We start from the raw sequence: 26,332 nt of genomic DNA on the forward strand, positions 1-26,332 counted from the left end.
GATCCCAAATGAATATAGGCACCTAACTCCATTTGAGGGGAGAAAGTGAGGCAGCCCCCTTTTCTTCAGCATTTCTTACTGGCTAATTTAGGCAGCTCTCTGCTCAGTTTGCTGGCTTTTGTGAATCCCATGTTTAGGCACCTAACTCTCTCCCCATGCATTGAATAGGGAGCTTAGGTGCCTAAATTGCACTAGGTGCCAGGTAGGGTGACCAGACAGCAAATGTGAAAAATCGGGACGGGGGTGGGGGGTAATAGGAGCCTATATAAGAAAAAGACCCAAAAATCGGGACTATCCCAATAAAATCAGGACATCTGGTCACCCTAGTGCCAGGGCACCTAAAAATTAAGTGTAGCAACACTGATAATTGCAGTGCCTAAATCCCCCTTGTGAATCCCACCCCATAAGTATGGCATTTCCTAATTCTTGAGTGCTTCACTCTGCAATCATGTTTTTTGTAGAGTGTGTGTGTGTGTAATACACCACACATACAGTGCATGTTAAAAGGAGCTTTCCATTATATTCTTGTTTCTCTAAATGAGCGTTCATTCTTCCACCAGCAACTAGTCACCTAGTGGCTAGGAGCCCTAATCTGAGACGGGGTCCCCAGTGCTATTATCTGTATTTACCCTGGATAAGTTTTTCCCGCCATTGCTACCCGGGGGTCAGAGCCTATGTAGACGGCCAAGCAGGCGGGAGGAGCGGACGCCAGCGGGTACCTCAGCGCGCCCAGCCACAGGGCGAGGCAGCGAGCGGCTCCGCAGCAGCGAGCGCAGCCGCGGGGAGGCGGGGCGATGGGAGCAGGGAGGCTCGCACAGGCGGCCCGGAGCTGCTTTACGGCGGGGTTGGGTACGCGTCCTCCCCTCCTCTTCCTGTTGTGAAGCCGGGGCCCATGGCCGGTGCCCGGCCTGCTCCCCGCTGGCTCCCGGCAGCAGCCGCCCTGCTCTGGGCGTGCTGCGGGTCGGCAGCTACTGATGGGATCCAGGTAGGGGAGCTCGGGGGAGCGCGTTGGGCTGCCCAGCACCGCCCCCGGCCCCATTGGGGTGACTCGAGCGCCAGGCCCCTGGGCTGCGTCGATGGCCCTGCCCCTGCATTGACTCCACGCACGGGGGCGGCTGCTGTGCTGGGGAGGGATAAGCCTCTGCAGCCCCCACAGCAGCGTTGGGGGAGAGGCCGTAACGCTGCCCACCCCTTCCTCTCCTCCGTGTGTGTAAAGTTCTGCCGAGCCCCATCAGATCTGCCTCCTGCTTTCTGTGAGGCTGGAGCTTCTGATTTATTTGAGATTCCCTATTTCTTGCTCCAAAATTCCTTGTAAACCTCTAGATACCTTGAGTTGCCCTCAACCCCTTCTAGCCCAAACACTGAAGGATAATCCCTGGTTGTCCTGTTTCTCAGTATTTGCTTTCTTCTATACCTGAGCCTGGAAGTCCTCCTGGTTGACCAACTCTCACAGTATGAATACACAGATTTATGTAAATGTACACTTTAAGCTTATAAAAGATGGGAATGATAACTGATTCTAAAGAACTAGGGGCACCAAATGAAATTAATAGGCAGGTTTAAAACAAACAAAATGCAGTATTTCTTCACACAACGCAGTCAGCTTGTGGAACTCTGCCAGAGGATGCGGTGAAAGCCAAACCCTATAACAGGGTTCGGAAAGGAACTAGATAAATTCATGGCAGATAGGTCCATCAATGGCTATTAGCCTGAATGGGCAGGGATGGTGTCCTAGCCTCTGCCAGAAGCTGGGAATGAGTGAGAGGGAGTGGATCACTTGATTACCTGTTCTGCTCATTCCCTCTGGGGCAGCCTGGCATTGGCCATTGTCTGAAGAAAGGATACTGGTCTAGATGGACCTTTGGTCTGACCCAGTATGGCTGTTCTTATATGCACCATGTCTTGTTTAAACTGTGTAATAATTATAAACAACTAATTCAGCTGCATCAAAATTAATTTTCAGATTTGTTCGCATGCACCAGTTCTCTTTGAATAGGGAATATAATATAGGGAGGTGGTAGTATTTTTTTTTTTATCCTTTTGAGTTATTTGCCAGTTGGGGTTCTCAGTTTCCAGTAAACTGTTCTTGTTTGGTTAAACAAACAGGAATAATATTGTTCACTTTTGTGATCAATCCAGATATATTATGGTCAATTTGTGTGTTTATTGCATGTGAATTTTTCAGACCTTCAGGTTTTTATAAACTGAAGGAGTTAATCAAATATTTTCCCTTGATCAGGAATCATTACAATTTTGCCTTTTTCATGTTTCAGTAATTATACCTTTTTACATATTGCTCACTGTAAATCCAGATATGATGTTTATAGTCTAATATGAATCCCATATTAACATTTTGATAAAGCAGAAAACTTCACTGTCAAATGATTTCTATAATGCACAGTTAACAAGATTAATAAAATGTGACAAAATAGTTAATGGAAATAAGATCAAGAATTTTAAATACACAAATTTTAGAACCTAATTAAGTTACCATTCAGAGCTTCAAAGAAGAGCTCCGTGTAGCTCAAAAGTTTGTCTCATTCAGCTACAGAATTTCGTTCACCCACCTTGTCACACTAATATTTTGGGACCAACACAGCTGCAACAACACTGCATAAAGCTATTTTCATTGTTTATTAATCATTGTACTTGTGCTTCTACGTTAGAAGGTCCAACATAATCTGATCTTTACTTTAAAGCTGATTTAAATGTGTGGGGTCTTTTATTTTCCTATCTGGTATTCTTTAAGGGAGTGGGGACAGTGAAAGGAAAAACTTATCCAAGGCTCTTCACTTTAAGGAAGGATTGAGGGCTGAAATGCTTTAAGGAAGCATTTCATTTGTTCCTAGGGAGTGTTCTAAACCAGAACAATATGTGGGGGTATTTTAGAAATTAAATTAATAGAGCTACCACTCTATTCTTCCATTCACTTTAGCACAGGATCGATTTTGAATGCTTAAACCACCTTCCATATTTTTTTTTTTTAGCCTGGATTCAGATGATTTGTGGAGTCATTGTTTAACACCTGATTAGAGGCTTGTAAATGGAAAGATTCTGGGATTTTAATCTTTCCCAGATATTGCCCTCTTAGGCAGAGTGCAATGTTTCTTTTTCATTCCATTTCTCCCTATCCTAGTTTGCTGTCTCTCTCTTTCCATCACCACCACCACTCTGAAGTTCACTGGTTTTGTTTTCATTGCCAGCCAAGTGTTTCCTGATGTGATACCAAGCTTTCACACGGAGTTTGAGAGAACCAGATTACTTGTCTGATTTTTAAAAAGAAAAGACAGAATAGCCCAAACAGAATATAGAATGCATCCTTTTCTCAGGCATCAGGAGGGGTATTATAAACCAGAAGAAGTCATGTTTTCTATTTAGCTGGTTTAAGGTTTTAATTCCATATGACATTAACATTTTATATTTTGTAGAACCAACCAAAAAAAAAAAAGAAAAAAGAAAAAGTGCTGTATTGTAGGTTTTTTTCCACACAAGTGTTCCAATATTTTTTGTCTCTTCCAGGACCAAGCAGAACAGTTTTTTAGGAGTGGGCATACAAATAACTGGGCAGTTTTGGTAAGCATTTTTATTCGATCTTCTTAAATAAAACAGTGATCCTGCAGTTGTTGCATGCTGGTGCCATGGCAGTCTGCCCATATGCAGCAAGTTGCAAGATCAAGACCTGGAAGTAAGTAGCATGACTTTGAGTTATCCCTGCCAGTTTGCTATACTACATTACCATTATCTCTTCTGCATAACTTAATTACAAGCATCCAGAACATTAATGCACATTTGAAGTATTTATAAAATTAAAGTTCCAATTAGAATGAAAACAAATGATTATGCTGTATATTATTACAGTCATGTTGTTTTTTAAAAATTTGCTTGGTTAGAAAGGTACAACATCTTCCTAATTTTTTTGTTTGTTATGAAACTTGCTAACTTCTGACAACAAACTTTCTTCTTCTTTTTTTTATTCTAATCTCCTAAAATAATACTTAGGATAAGAACTACTAGTCTTAGTTTTTTATCTGGGTAACTTCAGATCGTATTACTCCATCAGTTTTTAATCAGGCTTTCTGAGCATAATGACTAATGATCTGTTCTAAAATATTATGTGAGCAGTCAGACATGACACAGTGTTTTTTCTAAGTTTTAAAATTTAGCAAAATGAAAGAATTCAAGAAAAGACAAATAGATAATTAATTGAAATAATAGTAATCATTCTCTTATTCCCTAATGCACAAATTTAAAATTATTAACATTAAATACCTGTTTCTATTTCAATGTTAAAAGCAAGCAGAGAGTTAAAATACAATTTTATTTGGTCAGAGCAATACACAGATACAAACTGGTAATAATAAGGGAAGTAGAAAGTTCTTGGTGCTGAAGGTAAAAAGAGACCTGCTTTCTATCTCGGTCTTTGCCGCTGATTTCCTGTGTGACCCTGAGGAAGTTACTTGTGGCCAGACTGTATTCCTTGCTCTCCCAAATTGCCCAGAAATTTAGGCTCTGGCCTCATGCCATCTATGCCTCATTTTCTCCATTTATAAAATAGGGGTGATAATGCCACTTGTGAGGTATAAAATAAATGAATTAAAGTATTTGGAGGTTCACAAAAGAAAAATGCCATAGAAGTCGAGACTATTATTACTATTTTGTTATTATCTAAGTCTTTGTACTGTGCTTGTCACTGATTGCTATATAAACAAAACTCAAGAGCTTGATATTCAAAAGCCTATTTAACAGTCTGCTCTCGCTCTCTCTATTTTGCCTAAGTAGAAAAGCAACTTAAAATCATCTCTTCAAAAGCTGCTCCTTTAATTGATCATCTCCTATCTCAAGTACTTCTTTTTAAAGATTTTTTTAAGCTAAACATCTTGCCTCCTGGCTAGTGTATTTTGTTAATCTGTACTTATTGCAGAATCTTATTCAATTGAGGCTGGGCAGTTTTTTCTATCTGATCATAGAATATTTTGAATATTAGGGTTGGAAGAGACCTCAGGAGGTCATCTAGTCCAATCCCCTTCTCAAAGCAGGACCAACACCAACTAAATCATTCCAGCCAAGGCTTTCTGAGAGCTGTTCTAGTAGCTTTAACCTAACAAATGTCTCTTGTGTTGGTCAGCCTTCCAAGGACACTTATTGCTGTGGTAAATAGCAGCTACTCTTGAGCCTGGTTAGAAGCTACAGCCTTAGTTCATAGTTCAGAAAGGGCCTGGGATCATAATTCAACAAAGCAGCTAAATGTGCTTAACTTTAAGTACGTTTGGTAAAATGTTGCATGACCTGGTCCTCTCTTGTGGGTTGGCACAAGGAGGCGAAGTCCTGAAACGGTGACACAGGCATGAGCTAGGTAGATAACAGAACATGTGTTTTATTACTGGAACAGGTTACAGAAGCAGCTCTCCTTCTGCTGTTGATGGTGCTGACACCCAAAACCCTGTGCCTTTCCTCAGGCAGGAAGGTCACCTTCCCCTCCCCTTCCTCTCAGTATTATGTCCTGAGGTTCTCCTCTGGGAGGAGCCACACCCTTTTGGGGCTGCTGTTGGATGTGTAATGCACACAGACCCAGCCAGCATAGTAACTCTGTTATAACACTAAAAGCTTTTAAGTGACTTAGGAGCCTGACTCGCAGTCAAGGGAAGTTGTCTGCCTAACTCTATTAGGCCCCTTTAAAAAGCCTTGCTTTAAAAACCAGGTAGGCAGGACAGGAATCTCCGAGGAAGCTGAGGAAGGCAAGAGGTAGGGGTCTTATGATTCTCACTGAAAATTAAGTTGTTTAATTTTTCATGAACCAGGTTCAGAGTAAAAAGGATACAAAGCAAAACTTTTAAACTGGTGTCTACATCTAGTCAACTTTTAAAAACGAATTGTAGGTACTATACCCGCCCCCAGATCCTCCCTGCTCCTTCTGTGTGGCTGTACAGTCCTGTTTTCTTCTATTTTAAAATGTCTTATCTTTCCTCTCCTGATCAAAAGAGCCAACAAAAAACAAAACAAACCTGGCTATAAAGGCAACGAGGAGTCTGGTGGCATGGCTCCATGCATCTGAAGAAGTGGGTTTTTACCCACGAAAGCTTATGCTCAAATAAATCTGTTAGTCTTTAAGGTGCCACCAGACTCCTTGTTGTTTTTGTGGATACAGATTAACACGGCTACCCCTCTGATACTAGGCTATAAAGGGAAAACCGCTAGTGACTGTACAGAAAATGCTATGTGATGCACAGAGGAAGTATAGATTTTTTTTTTCTAATCTGAGTTGTGTTAAATTTAGGTGTAAATTGTAAAAATGGTAAGTGAAATATCTTCAGACAGAAATGATTTTTTTAAAGTTTTAAGTCTGATTTATGATTTTTGTTTTAGTTCTCATGCCTCTGTTACAGAGGATTGCAGGAAACATGTTTGATTTAGTAAGCTCACTTACAGGTTTTAATATTGCTCCATACATCTGAAAGATTCTTTCCATCTATCATAGTATCTAGGCCTCGAGTATTCATATTTAGTCATTGTCTGTTTGAAGGCTCTGTAATGTATAATACAATTATTGCTTCTTAATCAGTTTCTGAAAATTATTTCTGACACTCTTCTTGTAGTTACTTGCTTACTTCTATTTAAACAAACGGACACGTTGGTTGGAAATGGGCCCCCGTACTGGAATCTGAACATTCCTACATTGTTTGAGAGCTTGTAGTCAAACTCTATGGGTGGGGCCCAACTCTAATGTTGTTATAGTTGACTCCCTAAAAACCAGACATCCCCAGCAAAAGTTCCCTTCTCTCTACATGTGGACCTTGTATTCATTTGCTTACACTTTATCGCATCAGGGCAATCATAGAAATTTGAAATGGATAAAACATTAAATAATCTAGCTAATCCACTTGTCAGTGCTGGATTATTCCCTACAGTACTTTTTTTTTTAGTACTTTATCCAGTTTTAAATGAAAGTTTTCTCCATGGCTCAATACGTTAACATTTATTTTCAAAATATGAAAAAGCTTTCTCTGCAGAGAAGGTGTGTATTACTTATGGCATTGATTTCTTGCAGTTGCTATGCACTGATTGCTGGGTGACAAGTTTTTTGGCATCTCAGCAATCGATATCCATTGATGCATATACTAATTCAGAATGCATTTCTTACATCTTCTAATATTCATTTATTTCTTTTTAACTCTTAAAGGTGTGTACATCTCGCTTCTGGTTTAACTACCGTCATGTGGCAAATACGCTTTCAGTTTACAGAAGCGTCAAGAGACTAGGCATTCCTGATAGGTAAGAGAATCTTGAAGAGCACAATTGTTTAAACTTGGATATTAAAGTAAAAGTTCAGTCTCATCTTCTGAAACAGGACTAAAATGCTGGTCTCTTCCTTTCATAAGCAAGTAAAAGGTAGAGAGCACAGACTTCATTACATTAATTTACTGAAAATTGGAACAATATTATTGGAAAGGAAAATGAAAAAAATATGTACCATGATGCTTCCAAACAGAAACGGATATTTAGATGAAATGATGTGACACTCACCAATCACTAAATTGCACCGCTAATTAGTTTGGTGAATGCACAATGTGAGAAAATTGGTAAAATGTATTCAGAATTGATAGTGCAACTCTTGAACATGTACCTGTTACTGTATTGCAACTTCATGTCTAACATAACTAATGTCTTAATATGCCTTTTGATTAGAGAACACTTCATTTAATGAGCAAGACTAAATACAGTACGAGTACAGTGCTTCAGCTAAATCAAGGGCGCACAATTAGAATAAGGACCTCTAAATAACTGGTGTCTAACAAAGAAGCTCCTGCATGTCACAAGCTATATTAAAAAAAAGACACTTTGACTGGGAGTTTCAAAGGAGCCAGGAGCCTTGTCTGCATGCACAAATTGTGCTGCTTTAATTACACCAGGATAGTGAAAAATGGCACAAACTGCATGGTGTGGATGCAATTATATCAGTATGAAGGTGTCGTATGGGAAGGGGAATAAATAATAAGGCATCTTTATTCTGGTATAACTGCATCCACACCAAGCTTGTACTGGTATAACTGTTTTGTTAAATAGTTACCTTTGTACAAAAACTGTGCAGACCCATCCTAAGAGTGAGGTGCCCAAATACCGTTGGATGTCAGTAGGAACTAGGTACCTAACTCCTTTGGCAATTCCAGTCTCATTTTTATGTTATGTCAGAATGAAAAAACTAGGAGGATCTTTACCATGGCAGATGCTGAAAAGGAAGCAGTTGTTTCATCATGAAAAAGCCAATATCACATTAAGTTAATATCTCCCTATCTCATTAAAGTAATACCATGGTGAGACTATAATGCTGAGATCTATATTCCCTTTATAACACCGACAACTGTAGTGTTCTCTAAGAGCTCAGCCTAGGGTATCACGGGAATTGCTAATGTGTGAGGTGTGGAGGGATGTCTTCAGTGGGTATTCAATAATGCCTTCTCATGCTTTTCGGCCTTGTTTTTGTTTTGAATTTTAACCTGCTGATTGCTCTGTGATCTGTGGGCTACTGTTAAAATGCTGAAAGCTTAATCTTTCATTTGTGAGCATTCTTTTTTCACTCTACTTTCCAAATAGCAGCTCTCTCTGTTTAAAAGTTGTGTTATGTTTTTATTTGCGTTGTCTTCTGTCCAAACTGTGTTTGTGTTAATAAGCTCAAATTAGCCAAGGCCCACAGCATTGATGAGATCTATTGGGGACTTGACAATACACACTTCTTTGCGGTAGATAGGGAGCATTGAAAGACTGAGCAAAGCAGTCTTTCCTGTTTTGATTGGATTTACATGCAAGGGTCTTAGATTGTTTTGTTTTAAAAAGCTCTTACTTTATATTGGCTCCTACCAGAACTTTTGTTCCCAAAGGACAGTGAGGACCAGATCCCCAACTGGTGTAAGGTGCTGTAGCTCCAGATTTGACCCTATCTTATTAAACTACACAATCTGGATAAAATAACATGCATGCAATAACTGTGCTGGATGTGGTAGAATCAGGGCACTGACAGAAAAAATTGTTTTAGAAATGGCAAGATAACTAACAGGCATTAGCTGTCCTGCTGTAAAAACTTAATGAAGACAGAACACTGTATTTTCACGGTGGGCTGAGGTGGTGGGGTATAGCGCGGACCTTGCCTGGCAACCTCATGGTAAAAATGGCTTGTGTCTTGTCTTTGCTTAGGATTTTATAGTGATATAACTATTGCGTGTTAGTAATCTCATTTTAAAAACAGCTTTGTGTCAGTAAAGACACAGCCTAAGTTTGGAGTTTTATTTGTGGTGTTGGGAAGAAGGTGCTATTGAACTGGGACCTTGCTCGAGTGGTGATATGTTGTCATTTGCCTCAAGTGTCCCTAATAAGAAGTCTGCTCAAGCTCTGTCCTGTCCCTGCGTAAGTGTGCACAGTATGGGTTGGTGTGTAAGTTAGGGGTAAATCCATGCTCTTTATGCACTATTTCCAGGACTCAATCTTTCATGCCCTGCCTATTCACTATGTGTAATTTTCCCCAGCTTATGGGTAGGATCCTGCTGTCACTTGAGTCAGTGACAAAATGCTCATTGACTTCTGTGGGTACAGGACTGATGACTAGACACACAACCTCATTGAAAGGAAAATAAGTTTCTGCTTGTCAAAACTATGGCAAGGGAGCTTGGGATTAATTGCTTTGCTGTTTCTGTTTGGCAAGATGAAGGTCAAGACTACACTACAGACATCTGCCAGCACAGCTGACGTCAGGGGTGTGAAGAGGTGTGATCCTTAATCAACATAGCTGTAACATCAGAAGACTCTGGCATAGATGCAGCTAGACCAACAGAGCTCATCATTTTTAACAGCATAGCTTGTTTTGCTCCCTGGAGTATTTTAACTGCATTGATATAGCTGAGTCGACACTAGGAACACACTGGTGTATAGTACACTGGTATTCCTATACTGGTAAAGTGCTCTTAGTGTAGCCATAGACAAGAGCTAACCTGGCTCGAGTGAACAAGTATTTTCAGTATATCAGAGGAAGCCAACATTCTTAGTCACAGTTGAAAGTCACAGTTGGGAAAGGAAGAAAGAATCCCAGGTGTGTGACTGCCCACAGCCTGACTCTTTGAGAAACTTTTTTATACAGGCTGTCTGTTTGAGTATGTCTGATGCTGGATAGAGCTGTCTAGGTGCCCTTAACTTCTTGCCATGTGCATGTCTGGTATTCAGTCTCACCTGTGCCTGTTTTAGTTTAAGTGCTGCATAGAACCTGACAGTGTTCTGACACTTGGAGTCAGGACCGGCTCCAGGCACCAGCCTAGCAAGCAGGTGCCTGGGGCGGCCAATGAAGAGGGGGCGGCATGTCCGGCGGTTCGGCGGTGGGGCTGTCACTCCCTCTCGGAGCGAAGGACTGCTGCCGAATTGCTGCCGTAGAATGAAGCGGCGGTAGAGCTGGCGCCGCTTGAGATCACAGCTTTTTTTTTTTTTTCTGCTTGGGGCGGCAAAAACGCTAGAGCCGGCCCTGCTCGGAGTCAGTGCTCTAAGCTTGCAATGTTTATATATTTGGTTCCCAACAGAATGGTGGATAAGGTATTCTCCTTTTTGAGTGAGTGCTGAGGGGTGTTTAAGCTGCTGACTGAACTGACCTTGGAGGCATGGATTTCTCTCTCCTTGTGTTCCTTACTTCTCTTGTTTAATTTTTTTGTTTTTTGTTCGTTTTTTAATGTAGGTTTCTGTTTTCCCTTCAGGCTGCAACAGACCAGTGGACTGTTTAGTTTAAAAAAATTATTCCTTTTTTTAGTTTCAAATAATATTCAGAGAATTCCATACTTAATTTTATGTGGGAGTGCGGATGTGTGTTCTTCTTGTGGAACATCTGAGGCCCTAAGTGAATTTCAGACATTATTATTGGTACAGACCGTGAGTGAATTTGCAATCCTGCATTGTGCTTTTCTACAATGTCATTGCACCCACAGCCTCCATTAAAACTCCGGTCTGTGGAAAGCAGCAGATCTCTTCCCTTTTTATTGTCTCACTTTGCAAAAGCTTTGTGATGGGAGAATAATTCTTGTTTTACTGTTGCCTTGTCCTCTCGCCTTCCTGTTGTTTCACCCAGTTGTCTTCTCATAAACCTAAAATGTCAGCTGTCTAGGTCAGGTTCTCTGTAGTTCTTGTTTGCCCAATGCTTACTACAATGGAGACCATGGTTGAGGATCCCAGACACTACTGTAATACATATAACACGGCAAAGGAGTTCTGATTTGTTAAGCCCCTCTGAGAAGTAGAGGGGAAGAAACTGAAGTGAAATGGGATGAAAAAGCCCCAAAGGCAACAAGGGGCAAAGTGGAACCAATCAGCTTTATGCAGAATGCTCTTCTTAGAAGCAGGAGAAAACACCATAAGTAAAAACAATGGAAACAATGCTCCTTTTAGCATTAACTCCTACTGCATGTTTTCCCTTCCCAACAGAGGTACAGGTGGGAATGGTTGATGGTAACGTGGGTTGTTGGGAAGCTGTTCAGTCAGGTGAAAGGATGGCTCCCGAGATGAGCATGGAGGTTCAGTCTCTTTGCGGGACTGGAGCTTGTCTTTCCCATGAACACTGTAGGGTTTGGAAGCTGCCGCATCAGCAGCCCCTCAGATCTCTCCTTTCTCTATGCCCATAGGAAGTTTCCTAGGCCTGCTGTCCCACTTGTGTAGACTTTGCTGTAGGATGACATGTTAAGCCCCAGACTGTTTTATTTGGGTAGAATAGCTTTGTTTTATCCTGAGTTGAGTTGTATTACTATTTAATCAAGTCTAATAATAATAAGGGGAAATGTTCACCAGGGCAATATTAGTGCTAATAGGAGGAAAGCTTCTTTATGGAGTAATACTACCTCCTGGAAGACTTGTCCTCATTTTTCATTATTCTTCAGATTCTGAGGAGAAATTGCTGTGGCCAAGGGATTGTGCATGAAGAGAGAGAGAAAAAAAAAAGTAATCTGCTGCTGCTCAGAACAATCCTTAGATGTTAATAACAGTGAGTGTATTAATAGCCTCATAGGGCTTAACAGTTGGGTCTTGAGTACTTGGAACTAGACACTGAGGACTGCCCCCTCCCCCCAAGAGCTTTCCAGTTGATAGGGCACTGAGCTGGGAGTCAGGAGACCTGGGCTCTGTTTTTGAGCTCTGCTGGGTGACCTGACACAAGTTACTTTGCTTCCTTGGCCTTCAGTTTCCCCATCTCTAAAATGGGGATAATGTGATTTCCTTTCAGATAGCTCTCATATAGCTTTTCATCTATGTAAGTGTTATTAGTACACTCTCTCTTTCACAAATGTTCAACATGAGCGAATTTCATTCCTGCCAATGTATAGCTTAAGCAATTGGGATTTGTGTGGGGAACTAAGTAGTGGTTTTACGGTCCACTCTCTCAACCTGTAGCATGCCACAGGAGATACACTGCTGTGCTTCTGCAGCTATTGCACCCTTTTACTGGAATAGTGTTTGATTCTCCTCCCTGCCTCTGGGGAAGTTCCTGGCCAATGTTCTCACTCTGGTTGCAATGAGTCTGTCACTTAGGAGCTTCCTCTCTGTTTTATGTCACCTACTCCATGTTCTATAGCAGGTGCCACAGAAATTGTATTCAAAATGTATCAAAACGCAGGGTTTTAAGAATTATTTTTAGAAATCGAGAGTGACGAACAGCAATGCTGTATCTTAAAATCAAATTTATTAGGATCCTCCCTTGGTTTTTAAAAAATGATTATTGCCATCTGAAACCCAGCTGTGAATAATTTCAGTCTAGGGGTTTAAATAGCCAGATTTGTCATCCAACAATAGAAGATGTTAAGAAAATCCTGTTTGACTTCCTAGATCTTTAGATACTCCTGTTTCTTGACATGTAGCACAGCACTCCTATTTGTAGAAAGAAAATTGTTACAAAACATAAGAGCGGCTGTACTGGGTCAGACCAAAGATCCATCTAGCCCAGTATCCTATCTTCTGACAGTGGCCAGTGCCAGGTGCCCCAGAGGGAATGAACAGAACAGTTAATCATCCAAGTGATCCATCCAGAATAAAACTAAGATTGCCTAAAAGATTGTTTCTAATGATTGTTCTAATCCAGGGATCGGCAACCTTTCAGAAGTGGTGTGCTGAGTCTTCATTTATTCATTCTAATTTAAGGTTTCGCGTGCCAGTAATACATTTTAACGTTTTCAGAAGGTATCTTTCTATAAGTGTATAATATATAACTAAACTATTGTTGTATGTAAAGTAAATAAGGTTTTTAAAATGTTTAAAAAACTTCATTTAAAATTAAATTGAAATGCAGAGCCCCCCAGACCAGGGGCCAGAACCCAGGTACTGTGAGTGCCACTGAAAATCAGCTCGCGTGCCATAGGTTGCCTACCCCTGTCTAATCAGTTTAGTGGCTGCACTATGAAAAAGTTATTGTGATGGCAATAATCTAATTGGTTAAGTCAGACACATTTTCTGTTTACCAATTAAATTCCCAAATAACACTCTAAAATTACCACAGTGAGTGCACAGATGCCAACATGGATACTAACGGATGACAGTGGTAGCAATTCCACTACCATTAATATGTAGTGGCACATTGTTTTTGTGTGTGTACGTGTTTCACATGTATTTTAAAATCACACACAGTGCATTAAATGTGCATGGTAACTTGATGTGCTTGTATATTTGCAATTGGTTTAATTTCTCTGGGGTGCTGCCCCCTGGCAGTACGTCCCCCAGTCTTGGGGTCTCCCCACCCAGGGGAACCCCCACCCCCTATACCCACCTTGCCTCAGTGTAAGGCTACTGCCAGTCACCAACTAGCCCCTGTTCCCTGGGGCAGACTGCAGTGTATGCCACTCATCACTGGCAAGGGGGGTTTGGACCTGCTGCCTTCCTCTACCATCCAGTACCTTTTTAGGCCTTAAACCAGGGCTTGCAGCCTGGGGAGTTGCCAGCCAGGAGCTCCCCTGCTCCTCTGGCTTTCCCCAGCCTTGCTTCACTCCTAGTACCCTTTCTGCTAGGCAGCCAGGCCCTGCTCCCTCTCAGACCAGAGAGAGCCTCTGAACTCCTGGCTGCCCTGACCTTTATAGGGCCAGCTGGGTCTGTTTGGGGCGTGGCCACAGCTGAGGCTGTTTTCCCCAATCAGCCCAGCTTTTCTCCTCCCACAGCCCTCCTCCAGGGCTGTTTTAAACCCCTCAGGGCAGGAGCGGGTGTCCACCCTGCTACAGTATGTAATTATTCATTTTTGTCTGTCTTGGTGATGGAGCATCATGCTGTCTTCAAGAACATTGCACAACGTGGTGGAGCTAATGGGTTCATAACAGCCTCAACTCAGAATTCCCTTGCTCTTGAGGCTGAGGCCTTGTGTACTTGCAGTTTTGTGCACTGATTTTTAACTAAATCTGTCATGTGCAAGGCCCACACTCTCTTTATACCAGTGCTGTTTAAAACCCACTTCTTCAAGGCCTGCGTGAATGGGGGATGGAATGGGGATGGAAAAAACACCAGTGAGCCATCTTCATCTTTTTTCCAGTGTGACCCACCTTCTGTTTGACTTTGAGTTTTTAAGCTCTTTGAGGCAGCAGCCATCCATTTTTGTGAAGTACTGTACAACGTTGAGCATGTTGTTAGTGCTAAAGAAATAATACCGTTACTGTAACAAACAAAAAGCTTTATGTGGTAGTGTTGTGATGGTGACACTTCCCTGGGGAAATAAGGTATTACCAAAGTAACTCTTACTTATACTCCAGGAAATTTTCTAAATGCTACAGACTCTTGTTTTAATAATGAGTAGAGCCCTGCGTGGATACAAAATTTGTATCTTCAGCCGATCTGCGATCAGCAAGCATAGTCCGCGGATATAAAGCGGATATCTGCAGATTTGCAGGGCTCTCATAATGGGTCATGTTTGTTGGCTCCATTATTTGCAACTTTCCTTTTGTTTATTGTATTAAAATAGAATATATGAAATTGTGTTATTTTGTTTTTCCCAGTCACATTGTCCTGATGCTGGCAGATGATATGGCATGTAATCCCAGGAATCCCAAGCCAGCAACTGTGTTTAGTCACAAAAACATGGAGTTAAATGTTTACGGAGATGATGTGGAAGTGGACTATAGAAGCTATGAGGTAACAATGCTTTGTTTATCTAACCAGATTTTCCTGTAGTGTCGTTTTAAAGCCTGATCCAAAGTCCATTGAAGTCAGTGGTAGCCTTTCCGTACTCTTCACTGGATTATGGATCAGGCCCTTATTTTCAATTGATATCTATAATAAAAAGAACATTCTTAGTGAATTTCAGAACTTGTTACAACTTTATACGTCTTTCTAACTAATTAGAATTTATTATTATACATTGTTATTGGCTATTGTAAAGAAAACATTCATTCCCATGACTGTTGTTGCTGCTGCTGTTATTATGAGTTGTGGTTAGGAGATTGTGAGGATCTCCGACTATATTAACAATATAAAAATGTTACTGGGTTTTCCATTTTGTTGAAGTAGTATAGATTGTATGATTGGTTAAACTGCTAACACTTTCATAAGCTTTGACGTTAAGCAGGTGTGTGTTTGCACATTGCAGGTTCAACATCTTTTCTTAAATATTTGTTTTTATTTTTTCCAAATAAAACATGTCTTTTCTGTAAGTAACCCATTTCTAACCACTTTATAACAGCTAGTAAAAGGAAATATCTGCAGCACTTTACCACGTTCTTGTTTTCAGAAAACACTTCTTGCTGCAAATTCTTTTTCTAAGTCTTTACTGGACTGACTTTAATTAGACTTCAATTACAGAATTTTAATTAGTACCACATAGTAAAATGATTTATAAAGCAAATACGTATATTTTACAGGAACAAATTAAACCCTGTACTGTATTAGAGTATACAGAAAATGTCATGCTCTCTGATTTTTAATGTCCTGAGGACATAAAGTGCATGTTGAAAGATTATAGTAACAAAAAAAACCCTAGCTGTCATGAGTCTGAATTTTGTTGGTAACAGTTTTGAGTGTTGTAAATCTGCATTCAGAACAAGTAGTTCTAATGTTTAATCAAATCTTTTATGGTTGCTGTCCAGATGGACTACATCTGATCTTTTAGATGTTCGTGCCACAGGAATCTTTTCCTTGCCTGAGTTGCACAGAGAATTTAAGCCTTAGAGTATTTATTAACATTTTTCCATGGTAACACATACTAATGTTGCAGCATTTTGTGAATGCATAAGTAGCATTAACGGAGTAAAGATATACACTACAGTGTGACAGGTGTTCAAATCAATGAAGACGTATTAAAAGACTATAATGGTCATAGACGTGTGTTTGATGAAATAGTTTTCAAATATAGTAAAGCAACAGGTTGATTTTAATGGAGCGATAAAAAACTGTGATTGTTGAGCAGTAGCACAGTAAAACCTTGAATAGAAGAAATCTGGTAATGCAATTTATACCATCTATTGGTGGACCTATTTATATATAGTGCATAGTTTGTGTCATTATTTTGTGGAACCCCATCTAGTAGTGGTCAATAGATATCCCTTATGATAGTTAGAAATTACTTCATTTCCATGTTTGTAGGTTACTGTGGAGAATTTCTTGCGTGTATTAACAGGAAGAATCCCACCAAGCACACCTCGATCCAAGCGCCTACTTTCTGACGACAGAAGCAATATTCTAATATATATGACAGGTAATTGCAGGAATTTATTGGTTTTGTTGCACAGTAGCAGAGTGAAATCTCATGAGGATGCCAAATAACACTAAAAATTAGTAAAACAAATACACAGTAATCATGGATTCACTTTAGTTTGAGCAAAACATCCATTATTATTAGCATTAAAAACAATCCATGCAAAAAATTCTGATAACTAAGATTGCTACACCACTTAAAAATCTGAAGCATCTTTAAAGCAGTGTCTATTAATTTATGAATGAATAGATGTATTCCAGGTTAAACCATACACGTATACACTTACGCAAGGCGTTCCGGAACGCTTTCATAAGTTGGGGAGCGTCTGTACTGTCCTCATTACCCTGGTATCGTGTCTTGTTGTCCCACACCAAAGAGGGGGAGAGATTGCATTTAAGCTGTTTCTGTTGGTTTTTTGGCAACCATATTTTGTATATATTGTACTTCTATCTTTAACGTACACGCTTATTTACCTTGTGAATTTTTCTACAAGGTCATGGTGGAAATGGTTTCTTGAAGTTTCAGGATTCTGAAGAAATCACTAATGTAGAACTTGCTGATGCCTTTGAACAAATGTGGCAGAAAAGAAGGTAAAAAATTATTACTTAGCTATTAAATACAGTATGTTGCCAACAAGTGTAAAACTTGGATTGTAGCCTTTCATTCCTTCATTTAATTCTTGTCAAAACAGCACACTCTTCTAGTGAAGGGTGGCGAACTTAATTATTTTTATTCTGAATGTGGTTTAAAAATGGAAAAAATTACCGTTACCGCAGCAGTGATATTAAATAGCTGTTGTCCTTGAGGTTGCGTGAAGCTCTCCTTTCCAGAGGAGAAGGAAATCTGTTATAATCTTCAGCCATTCAAATGAGTTACCTTGGCTCAACAGCTGTATGTGCTTCTTATTAATTACAAGGTGTCTGAAATATTCAGCCAGTTGGAGCTCTATTAAATATCTTGGTAACTATGCAGTGAAATGAATGAATGAAGACATAGTCTATAGAATGTGAAAGCTGTTTTATTTCTTTCAGATACAACGAATTGCTGTTTATTATTGATACCTGTCAAGGAGCATCCATGTATGAACGATTTTATTCTCCAAATATAATGGCCTTGGCTAGTAGCCAAGTAGGAGAAGATTCACTTTCAGTAAGTATGAGTTTGGTTGGGTACTTGGAGTTAAGGTTAGGGTTCCTATGGGGAGGGTATTTGGAGGTAGGGTTAGGATTCCTATGGATAGAGCTCTCCACCTTTGAGTCAGGGTTTCTATGGGTAGGGTACTTGGAGCTAGGGTTAGGATTCCTATGGGCAGGGCTCCCTGCCCTAAGGGTTAGGATTTCTATAGGTCCAGCTCCCCACCATATGCTTAGGGTTCCTATGGGTAGGGTAGTTGGAGGTAGGGCAAAGGGGGTATTTTCAAAAGTGCCCAAAGGATTTGGATCACAAGTCCCATTAACTTTCAGTGGCACTTGTGCTGCTACATTTTTTTGGTACTTCTGAAAATCTCCCTCTTAACTGCTTAACAACATAAAGGGTGTTTAGCCTCTAAAGCAGGGCGGGCAAACTTTTTGGCCTGAGGGTCACATCGGGTTTCCGAAATTGTATGGAGGGCCGGTTAGGGGAGGCTGTGCCTCATCAAGCAGCCAGGCGTGGCTTGGCCCCCGCCTCCTATTCGACCACCCCCACTTCTCGCCCCCTGACGGCCCCTCCCCTGGGACTCCTGCCCCATCCACCACCCCCACTCCCTGTCCCCTGACCGCCCCCAGAACCCCCACCCCTGACTGCCCCCCCATCCAACCCCTCCTCTCATTCCTGACTGCCCCTCCGGGACCCCTGCCCCCATTCAACCACCCTGTTCCCGCCCTCTGACTGCCCTGACCCCTATCCACAACCCCACCCCCTGACCACCATCCTCAACTCCCCTGCCCTCTATCCAACCTCCCCTATTTCCTGCCCCCTTACCGTGCTGCCTGGAGCACTGGTGGCTGGCGGCGCTACAGCTGCACCGCTCAGAGCACCAGGACAGGCAGCCCAGCCACCCGGCTGGAGCTAGCCATGCCACCGCACAGCGCAGAGCACCGGGTCAGGCTGCGGCTCTGCAGCCCCACCGCCCAGAGCATTGCACCAGCGGCGCAGTGAGCTGAGGCCGTGGGGGAGGGGGAACAGCAGGGGAGGGGCTTGGGGGCTAGCCCCCGGGGCCAGGAGCTCAGGGGCCGGGCAGGAGGGTCCTGCGGACCAGATGTGGCCTGTGAGCCGTAGTTTGTCCACCTCTGCTCTAAAGCATCACTCATATAATGTTTGATGTACTTTTCACATTGTTCTGTCGTGCTGTCCGAAAGTGTGGGGATGTCAATTGCCCACTAGGCTAATGTACACCCCTAATTTGATTTTCAGTAAGTCTTACAATTCAAACATAAAATAATGAATTAAAAAAATGTAATTATAAATACCTTTTTTCTGCAATGTAACAATAGAGATAGAAAATGTGATTTATAGTATATTGAGTAGCACACTTGAAGAGGGGGACATTAGTCATCTTCTCCCTACGCCTGCAAGTGGCTTAAGCTTCATCTTTCTGACTTTAGGCTATGGCCTCATATGACAGCCATGGTTTGAACCATCCTATTCTGTAGTTGTTTAGTTTTTAAAGGTAGTGAGCACCATAGCCCCAGTAGGTGTTCAACATCTCTGAAAATCAAGCTCTACTCATGTGCTTACTGAAACTGGTCATGACCTCCTGGAGCCACACAGGACTATCTCCCCCCACGCTCCTTCTTGTGCTCAAGAGGCCATAGTGGGAGGATCCTACCGGAGTTCTGCACAGGTGTATAATGGAGAAAGAGGCTCCCTGCAACCAGGCAAAGACAGGGCTAGTCAGAAATTAGTCTAAAAAGATGAAGATGATCACATGCAATATACAGATTCATTTACACAGTCTATTGGTGTTTTTGATGGTTAGTAATCTTTTTTTGCATACTTCTGATAATTTGACTAATAGTAAAAATAATTCATAGGTTTGACACTTGCATGGTCCTGTTTTGCTCTGTTCCCATCAGGTTTTTGCTATGGAACACTCTAAGTATGTATATTTTGTTTTTAAGCATCAGCCTGATCTTGGGATTGGAGTTCACCTTATGGATAGATACACATTTTATGTCTTGGAGTTCTTGGAAGAAATTCACCCAGCAAGCCAGACCAATATGAATGACCTAGTAAGTAGTATACTGTATTCATTAGTTTGCTAACTACTCCTGTATTCTCACAACTGGTCCATTTTGGCAGTGGGAACCTCACAACATTTTTTGTTCTCCTGCATATCAAGAGGGTATTTTTAAAAATGTTTTTGTTGTTCTTATTTAGTAAAATCATTATATATTGACATTTTGGAGACTTGAGTCCACAGTTTAAAATTGTTTCTTTGCTTGATTAGGAAAAAATTAAATTAAAACAACCTGGTTGTTTTACTGAAAAATGTCACTTATGTGTGTTATCTCTGCATCCCGTGGAACTGATCCACTTGCATGGTACCTAGAATCATGGACTGCAATCACTTTGCACATATGGAAAGGCAGTCATCGGCATTTGCTTTACAAAGGAAATTTGTATGTTGGAATCCTGATCCTGCACTCAGAAACACATGAGCAGAGCCCCATTGACTGCAGTGTTTCGCCACATAGGTGCAGGGGTCAGCCTGTGTAAATCCAGTTACAAGTCTGGGGCTTTATTTGTTCTCGGGCAAATATTATAATTGCCACATATGATCCAACAAAAAATGTCTTGGTGAAGTTTAATGACAATGGCTTTTGAACATATGTTCCATCTTGGATACCATAAATTGAAAAAGCAACTACATTTCAGTAGCATTCTTAGTCCATTGGCCTTGAACAGGTCAAACGTTCCTTTTTTCATCGCAATGCATTATGCTTGTGTGGCTTGTTGCCGTAAATTCTGTCATGCTGTTGTCAGAGACTTAAGAGCCACCATTGACCACACACATTAAATCTCCATTTCAATAAAAGGAGCAGCTGTTCAAACATTTTATGTCAATGTCTGTGGAGGCTGGTGTCAGCCTTGCTGCTAGCTGAGGTGTAGTAGATTTCACACAAAGCAGCCCACACTGACAGATTTTGTGTTGACATAGAATTGATTCAGTGACTAATATGCCGACATTTTACTACCAAGAGCATGAAAATCCATTTCATTACATCATATTCTAATTTATGATGGGATGTGGAGAATTTTAGACAAAACTTATGTCACAAGGATTAAGTAGCTTTTCTATTGATTATGTACATATTTTAAAAAAACATTATTTGAGTGAATTTGGCTGAAACACTCAATCTGTAATCAAGGGAATTAATTGTCTTATAAAAAGAAACAGTACCAGAAATTCAGCAGCAGTTTAAAGTGTATAAATAGCCATCTGGAAAATGGTGTGAACTGGTTCAGTTAGTTAGAAATGTTAATACAGATCTTGTTGATGACATAGCAAATCTGTAAATCCTTTCTATCGCTTTAATGACTTGTAAAAATGTTGACAACCACAAAATAACAGAAAAGTCCTGTGTATTCTTTATTTTTAAGTATAATTGTATTGGTCTTTCAGTGGCCAAATTCAAAGTATTCAGCAATATATTGAAGTAGTACAGCAAACCCTGTAGTAGCATATTATACCCAGATACTATTTGAAGGATAAGGAGACTTGCATCACTGTCAAAAAAATAAAAATAAAAATTGGGAAAACACAAATGTATGTCACGATTTGCAATCAGAATACACTGTATTATCTTGAGACATAATGTGAATGAACTTCAGGGAATGAACTTCCAGTTGCAGAAGTCAAATTCCACCATGCCTTCATCCTGAGGGATCCCTAAGAGCCATAACTCTAAACCCTGATAAAATAATCAGCTCATGTCTTGTGAGAAATTAAAGGGAATACTTTGGTCAGTGACTGAGTTGCACTGCTGGGTACCTGCTTAAAGAAGAACAAATTCCTTGTCCAGGCCTGATTTTAAGAATTTGCACTATATAAATTCAGTGTAGCACATATTAAATAGATTAAAAACTGGTTAACAGACAGATCTCTGTAAGTCAAAAGTAATTGTAGATGGGGAATCATCAGCCAAATGATGTGATGTTAGTGAGGTCCCCAGGAATCTATTCTTGGCCCAATGTAATGTCTAATCTGGAAGAAAACATAAAATCATTGCTAGTAAAGTTTAGATGATGATCAAATTGCTGGAGTGACAAATGACGACAGGTTCATTTTACCAGATCAGTATGTATCTAAGTGATTTGTGTTTAAATATGTGTTTTTAATACATATCTGAACAAGCACTTCATCAGCCTTTCTGAGCAATGTTCCAGTAGCTGGTATCTGTAAGGCAGCAACATGGTCATCTGCATATACTCTGTCCTCTTATTATGCCATTACTGAAGACTCTTGTAATGATGCCGACTTTTGCAAGCTGGAGTTATAGCCTCTATTCAGTTTATCTGAAGTCCCTCTGCTTGTAAGGGAACTGCTGATGAGTTACTTGGAGTGGAATATATACATGCACAGTCACTCAAAGGAGAAAAAACGGTTACTTACCTGTAGAATACCTATTGTTCTTTGAGATGTGTTGTGGACATACACATTCCACAACTCTCCCAACTTCCCTGCTACTTTAGAAATTATATACAGCAGTGTTAAGGAACAGAGGGGAAGATGGTGGCACAAGGCGAGTGAGGCGCATGTGCTGCCTAGTGGTACTGGTGACAAAAGTCTCTGACTCGAGTACATTATGTGCACAGGTACCTGCAGCAGAATGTATATGTGGACAGCACATCTCAGAGAACAATGGTTATTCTACAAGTAAGTAATCTTTTTCCCCCCTCCCTTCAAGTCCTCTGGTTTCAGTAACCTTCTAGGCAGACCATCAAAACGAACCCCTTGCCTTGACAGGATGGATGTGCTCCAACCTCAAAGTGCAAAAGGCAATGGTCGTCATTTTATGCTTTATGTAGCAAGTAGTTTAAATGGGATCAAGTATATCCAAGTTTTCCTTTTAGTTTCTATTACCTTTATAAAGATAATCATTGGAGAGGTGTATACAGTACTTAATTTTATGATAGGACAAATATGCGTTACTTACATACGATAGGTGAGCATATTAGTAGTTTGTCAAATAGAGGTTCCTGTCTCCTCCAATAAGATATTTTTTTTAAATTAGCTATACAAACAATCTACATAGAAGAGAAAGCTAAAACCTCTCCATTTTAAAGTATCGGATATTCTGGTGTATATCATTGCTTAATAGTGTAATTGTTTTCTTTCTGAAATTGAATATTCTAGGTTTTAAAGGACTTTTATCATGCTTTCTCTCAGAAGGATTAAATCCTATTAGTTTTTGTTCTGAAAAAGACCAAAATTGCTTGCTGAAAGCCATATACTATACATAATAGATCTGAACTGTCAAACAGGTACTTGGCTTCTATTAACAAATCCAAGGAATCTGATATATGTACAATCCATCATAAGTAGTAACTCACTTCTACAGCATCTGCAGATAGTTGCTCCTTAATCATTTTCCTTGTAGTAATAAATGTTGCTGTTGTGATAGTAAAGGTCTTTTTAAAACCTTTAACTGATGATAACATCTTTCTCTACAAAGGCTGAATATAAAATGGGAAAGAGGAAAAACTAGGTCATATGTCTGTATTTAATTTCATTCTTAGTCTCTGAAGTCTTCTTATTTAGAAGAAAAAAATCCAAATTAAATGGCATTTATTCAAGAGCATTTATGTTGGTTACAATTTTTAAGGACTATGTGACTCTATCAGTTTTAACTCAGGAGGAAAACAGTGGCAGCAATCTGTTGGAAAAGCTTTCTGCTTGTACCAGAAGAACTTCAGGTTACAAGTACTTTGTTTATAGCATAGTTCTGTGTGTTTATGGAAAATCTAAAATTTATTAGGCAGGATCATTTCAAAATAGTGACTAAACAAACAGTCTCCTGGTTTTGGGTATGGGTATGGGTATTTGGATGGAGATATTCTTGCCTTGGGAAGACTCCAGTTTTGATTGTCAGATTAATTGCTGTTGTGTTGGCCTGTCTGATCTGAGCTGGTAGACTGTTGGTGGCTCTGACTTCCATGTGCTGTTTTTCAAAGGAATCGTATCCTGTTATTCCTAATGTGTAATCTTTTAGGAAGCAGCATAGCAACTTCAAGGTGTTCCTATAACCCTATGATATTCAGAGCAACCATTTTTCTTAAAACACCTCCCCCTCAGACCCACCTGAGCTCTTGGCACCATAATGTTGCAGAGAATAAGGTCTTCCTGCTTGCTGTGCTCTACTCCACCCATTTCCCAACCCACCTGCGTGGCTTGGGGATGTAGTGGCTCTGCAGATTCTGTCCTCTGACACTGCTACCCATGCTGCATGTTACTGGAGCAGAAAAGGGAACCTTGTGGCCTTTTATGTCCCAGTGCCACTCTGTAGCCCAGGCAACAGTTCAGTCCGTAATCTACTCTTGGGGGTATTTCAGTTTACACTATTTATGGTATAGTTATGCTTATTCTTCCTTTTCTTTTTTCTTTCTTAACTATTTGTTTATTTAGGAAGTTTTAACAGGATTACAAATCCTTACCATGTAAATATCAGAGACAAAACAATAATCATTATAGCAGTGAGCTTTTGTTTAGAGAAACATACAGTAATATAGTCATTGTATCTCTCTCTACTTAACAGGATGTTACCATATTACAGAGTGAAGCATCTTTACTCTGTCCACGTTATGCTGCTTCTGGTGATTTTTACTAAATTGAGTGAAATCTCAGGTTACGCATGTCTATCAAATGTTACCACATTTTTCTCTTGCAAATTTTTAAAAGTAATTTTATCTTCTATTACTTTGCTTATTTATCTCCCTAGTGCTATCCCCTGTCAATTTCAAATAATTTTTTGATTAGGAAAAGTTTGCCCCTACTGCCATCCATACTCTGTATTAAACTGTAAATAATGTATTCTCCCTGACCCCCTTTTTTTAGTGTTTAGTAAAGTTCATGTATTAATAGATACTGTAAAAACAATTGTACTCTTGAGAGAGATTTTTTTTTAACTAAGTAATTGTTATTGGCATACTCTGATGTTTTAAATTCTTAAATACTTAGTATCTAGTCTTAATTATTATTCTTAGCCAAGAAGCACGTATTTGCTTATAGCGTGACTTTATTTTGTGCAAAAGTGGCTGTTTGCAGTCTTGGAGAATGTAAAGACTTATGAATATAAACTAATTCTGGGCTGCATTTGGCTGTGTTGCCTCTTAAGTGCCTACAGCAGGAGCACTTTATGGAATGACTGACATACCACAAGGTGCCAGATGACTGAGGAGCATCTTCCCAGGTAGTGTTCAATCCATACAGCCTAGAGCTGCAATAGACAGCATTTATTGTGGGTAAAGATTAAGCCCATTGCTAACCCACAAAAGGGAGTTGGGACATTTTTCTGGTTTTAATCTCTGACCTAGTTGAGTAAATTTTATAAACTAAACTCATCTCCTCTAGGTTAGAGGAAAAATCTGCATCTATTTCTGTACCTTGTCATCCAAAAGAAAATCTGCTGGGTAGAAGTGTGTCCAGGGGAAAGCCCTGGGAAGGCAGTGCTCAGTTTAAGGAGCATAGAACTCCCCAGGGGTCGAGAGTAGGGATGAAGAGAAAAGTCCAAAAGCGACGGAAGACTCATTTGTGTGGGTGTTTCAGTTGGACTTTTGTTATCCCGACTGAACTGAAAGGTGACCTGGCCGGAGGGCTAGGTCATGGAAGGTATAGACAGAAACAAGCCATCACATAGCCAAAAAAGAGGTCAACAGAGGATGCTAGAGATGAAGACCTTCTGCAATGCCACATTGTTACATCAGGGAGTGCTGCAGGGTGAGTTGTACCATTGGAAAGGAAGAACCTGGGGCTGAAGCTGAGCAAGAGTCAGTCTAGCTGCCTCCATTAGGGGTTGCTGCAAAAGACAGAGGGCGGAATTGGGAGCACTTGAATTTTTTTGGCATCTGGCTTGTGTTTTGCCTTTCTTCTCTAGATTAAAGAGCTCTGTAGTGCCTGATATTTTCTTCACATGAATGTACTTATATGCTGCAATCATTTCATCTCTCGATCTAATTTTTGATAAACAAAACAGATTGAGCTCCTGAAGTCTCTCACTGTAACACATTTTTTTTCCAGCCCTCTAATCTTTTTTTGTGCCTCTTCTTTGCAACATGTCCAGTTTTTCAACATCCTATTTAAAATGTGGACTCCGGAGCTTGATACAGTATTGGTCTCACCAATACTGTGTACAGTGGTAAAATAACCTCCTTACTTCTACTTACCACTTCTTCTTTGTACATCCAAAGATCACATAAGTCCCTTTTGCCACCCCCACCCCTGGTTAGCTGAACTAATTAATAAGATCACTTTGAAACGTAATTTAAAGTTGATGGCATGATTTTTAGCATGATGAAGTATAACAGGATTAGGCTGAAGTGAAATACTTCAGAGTTCTGACTTTCTGAATACTCCCAACATTCATTTTTAATAGTTATTTACATGTATGAGCTTTTGCCTGGCAGCTAATGAGTATGGCAAAGTGAGCTATTCATACACCTAACACTTTATTATTATTA

At 40.3% G+C, this 26,332-nt stretch overlaps 1 protein-coding gene across 2 annotated transcripts in view; it reads left to right on the forward strand.

Moving 5' to 3' along the window:
• The first annotated feature begins 861 nt into the window (after positions 1 to 861).
• LOC112109825 (GPI-anchor transamidase) overlaps positions 862 to 26,332 on the forward strand; it is a 115,663-nt gene continuing 90,192 nt past the window's right edge. For both annotated transcript variants that reach the window (XM_026655429.2, XM_026655430.2), the window contains exons 1-8: positions 862 to 985; positions 3,520 to 3,573; positions 7,178 to 7,269; positions 14,979 to 15,114; positions 16,561 to 16,672; positions 17,166 to 17,262; positions 17,704 to 17,821; positions 19,774 to 19,884. In XM_026655429.2, coding sequence (XP_026511214.1) covers positions 893 to 985; positions 3,520 to 3,573; positions 7,178 to 7,269; positions 14,979 to 15,114; positions 16,561 to 16,672; positions 17,166 to 17,262; positions 17,704 to 17,821; positions 19,774 to 19,884 — 813 coding nt within the window. In that variant the 5' untranslated portion in view covers positions 862 to 892. The remainder of the gene's footprint in view (positions 986 to 3,519; positions 3,574 to 7,177; positions 7,270 to 14,978; positions 15,115 to 16,560; positions 16,673 to 17,165; positions 17,263 to 17,703; positions 17,822 to 19,773; positions 19,885 to 26,332) is intronic.

This window comes from Terrapene carolina, unplaced genomic scaffold, assembly GCF_002925995.2.
Source record: "Terrapene carolina triunguis isolate 2854851 unplaced genomic scaffold, T_m_triunguis-2.0 Scaffold210, whole genome shotgun sequence".
Lineage (NCBI taxonomy): Eukaryota > Metazoa > Chordata > Testudines > Emydidae > Terrapene > Terrapene triunguis.